The sequence below is a fragment of the Miscanthus floridulus genome, chromosome 1 (genome assembly GCF_019320115.1).
Source record: "Miscanthus floridulus cultivar M001 chromosome 1, ASM1932011v1, whole genome shotgun sequence".
Lineage (NCBI taxonomy): Eukaryota > Viridiplantae > Streptophyta > Magnoliopsida > Poales > Poaceae > Miscanthus > Miscanthus floridulus.
The window spans coordinates 178,557,572-178,559,555 of NC_089580.1; the positions used below are offsets into that span (position 1 = coordinate 178,557,572).

At 53.2% G+C, this 1,984-nt stretch overlaps 1 protein-coding gene across 1 annotated transcript; it reads left to right on the plus strand.

Moving 5' to 3' along the window:
- Positions 1-622: 622 nt before the first annotated feature.
- On the plus strand, positions 623-1,426 carry LOC136503652 (phytosulfokines 2-like). The gene is made up of 2 exons (XM_066498658.1): positions 623-819; positions 923-1,426. The coding sequence occupies exons 1-2, from the start codon at positions 688-690 to the stop codon at positions 1,112-1,114; spliced, it is 324 nt and encodes a 107-aa protein (XP_066354755.1). The 5' UTR covers positions 623-687; the 3' UTR covers positions 1,115-1,426.
- Positions 1,427-1,984: the final 558 nt, after the last annotated feature.

Genomic DNA, 1,984 nt, shown 5'->3' on the forward strand with positions numbered 1-1,984 from the left:
TGGTCGACACGTGCAGTCAGCATGCCGAGCACGTCAGTCCACCTTTCTTCTCAGCTCGAGTACGTACTCCAGCAGAGTAGACGAACCCACAGACCACAGTCGATTCGACGTTACTCCTGAATCCTGATCGATCTGCAGCCAAGTACTTACGGACACGGAGTACCAAGTGTGAACACTGAACATCAGCGATTGCAGTTTTCAAATACTGGACAAAAAAACCAGCTTGTTTACTCGTTTATTTCAGCCTATTTTTCTCTCATAATAAATCAACATTAGCTGAATTTATATGTCCAGAAACCAAACAACGAACATGTTTCACGTGCACCGGTTTGCTGTGGTTGAAGAAGACAGGAAGATTCCAGCGCGCACAAGCGTTTGCTACGCGTCATGAGTCATGACCGGAGGGTCCCGGCGAACACAGACGCCGAGAAAAATACCTTCCGGCTACGGCAGCATCGGCATCGCATCGCAGTTGCGCTGCATTACGGTGGTCGTTGTCTCATCCTGTGGCCCGTCGTTTCCGGCGTGGACGGTGAGCCCTGCCCATGTGGCCGCTCTTTATAAATAGGAATACTAGCTAGCTCCCATGCTGCAGCTCAATGCTCATCCTCACCTAATAACACAACAGCTCTACTTAACATCGTCACTCATCAGGTAGAGACGAGATAGAAAGAGAGACCTACAGAGATGGCCTCCGGCTCCAAGCGGCTGAAGTCTAGTCTCCTTGTGGTAGCAGCTCTGCTCCTCCTCATCTGCATCTGCACTACTATGGGGCAAGCAGCAAGGCCGGAACCTGGATCAAAGGACCACATGCCACAGGTATCCATTCGGCAGTTCATGTTTTGTTCTTAATTTCTGCTGCGCGACGAGATTTGCCACCATTACTGGTCATTACATTAATCTTCCCTTTTGCTACTTGCAGCGCGCTGTCTCCGCCGCCGGTGTTGCTGGCCATGAGAAGAGTGGCTCAGCGGCCGGGGTGGAGATGCATCAAGATGAGCCGGAGGAAATGAGAGAACGTGAGGACGACGGAGACGAACGGGAGGAGTGCCTGATGAGGAGGACGTTGGTCGCTCACACCGACTACATCTACACCCAGGGGAAGCACAACTAGACAGTAGACACTAGCAGTGTGCTGGCTGCCTGGCTCATGCCGATCAAAGAAGTTCGACGGACAAAAAAGTTCGCATGGTTCATGAGCTAGCCAACCTGAAGTTGTTCTACAGTGCCATCAACTGTGGATTATATATGTTCAAAAATATACCTAGCCTTTTTAGTCCCCGTTCGCTTCTCTTATAACCCGTACTTTTCAGTTTCTTTTTTTTAGCTAGAATAATGTTTTTCTCTTACAACAAATCAGACGGAACAGTATTATGTCTTGTTTTTTCAGCGAAGCGAACGGAGCCTTATTTTCTTCTGCAGTTCTGTCAGCTGCGGACTATTTTCATAGATACTACCTCTCATTAATGATTTTTTTTAATTTTAACACTTTATAAAAACTAATTTTAAATCTAACATTGTCTGTTTTTTTAAACTAACACTTTTGACCGCGTCTATTACCATGGCGCGGCCAAATGCCTGTGCAGCGCCATGCATGGTGGCGCGGCAGCGGGCTGACGTGGCGACGACCGGAATCGCTGACCGGTGACATTACAGAGCTTGCCGCGCCACCGATCTTGGCGCGGTAGTGCCGCGCCCAGATCCGTGGCGCGGCAGAGGCGAATAAAACCCCCGCGGCTAGCCCCCGCAGCCTGAGCTTCATGGACCTGCCCGCCACCGCCGCGCCCGCGTCCACCCGCGCCAGCCCGCAGCGGAGCACGCCCGTGCCCGTGGCCGTGTCTGCCCGCTCCAGCCCGCAGCCGAGCACGCTGGCCCTGCCCGCCGCTGAGCACGTCGGCCGTCGCGCCACGAACACCGGTACGGCACGGCACGGCCGTCGGTCGCCCAGTGCGGCCGCCGCGCCCGCACGCTGGCGTGCCACCCC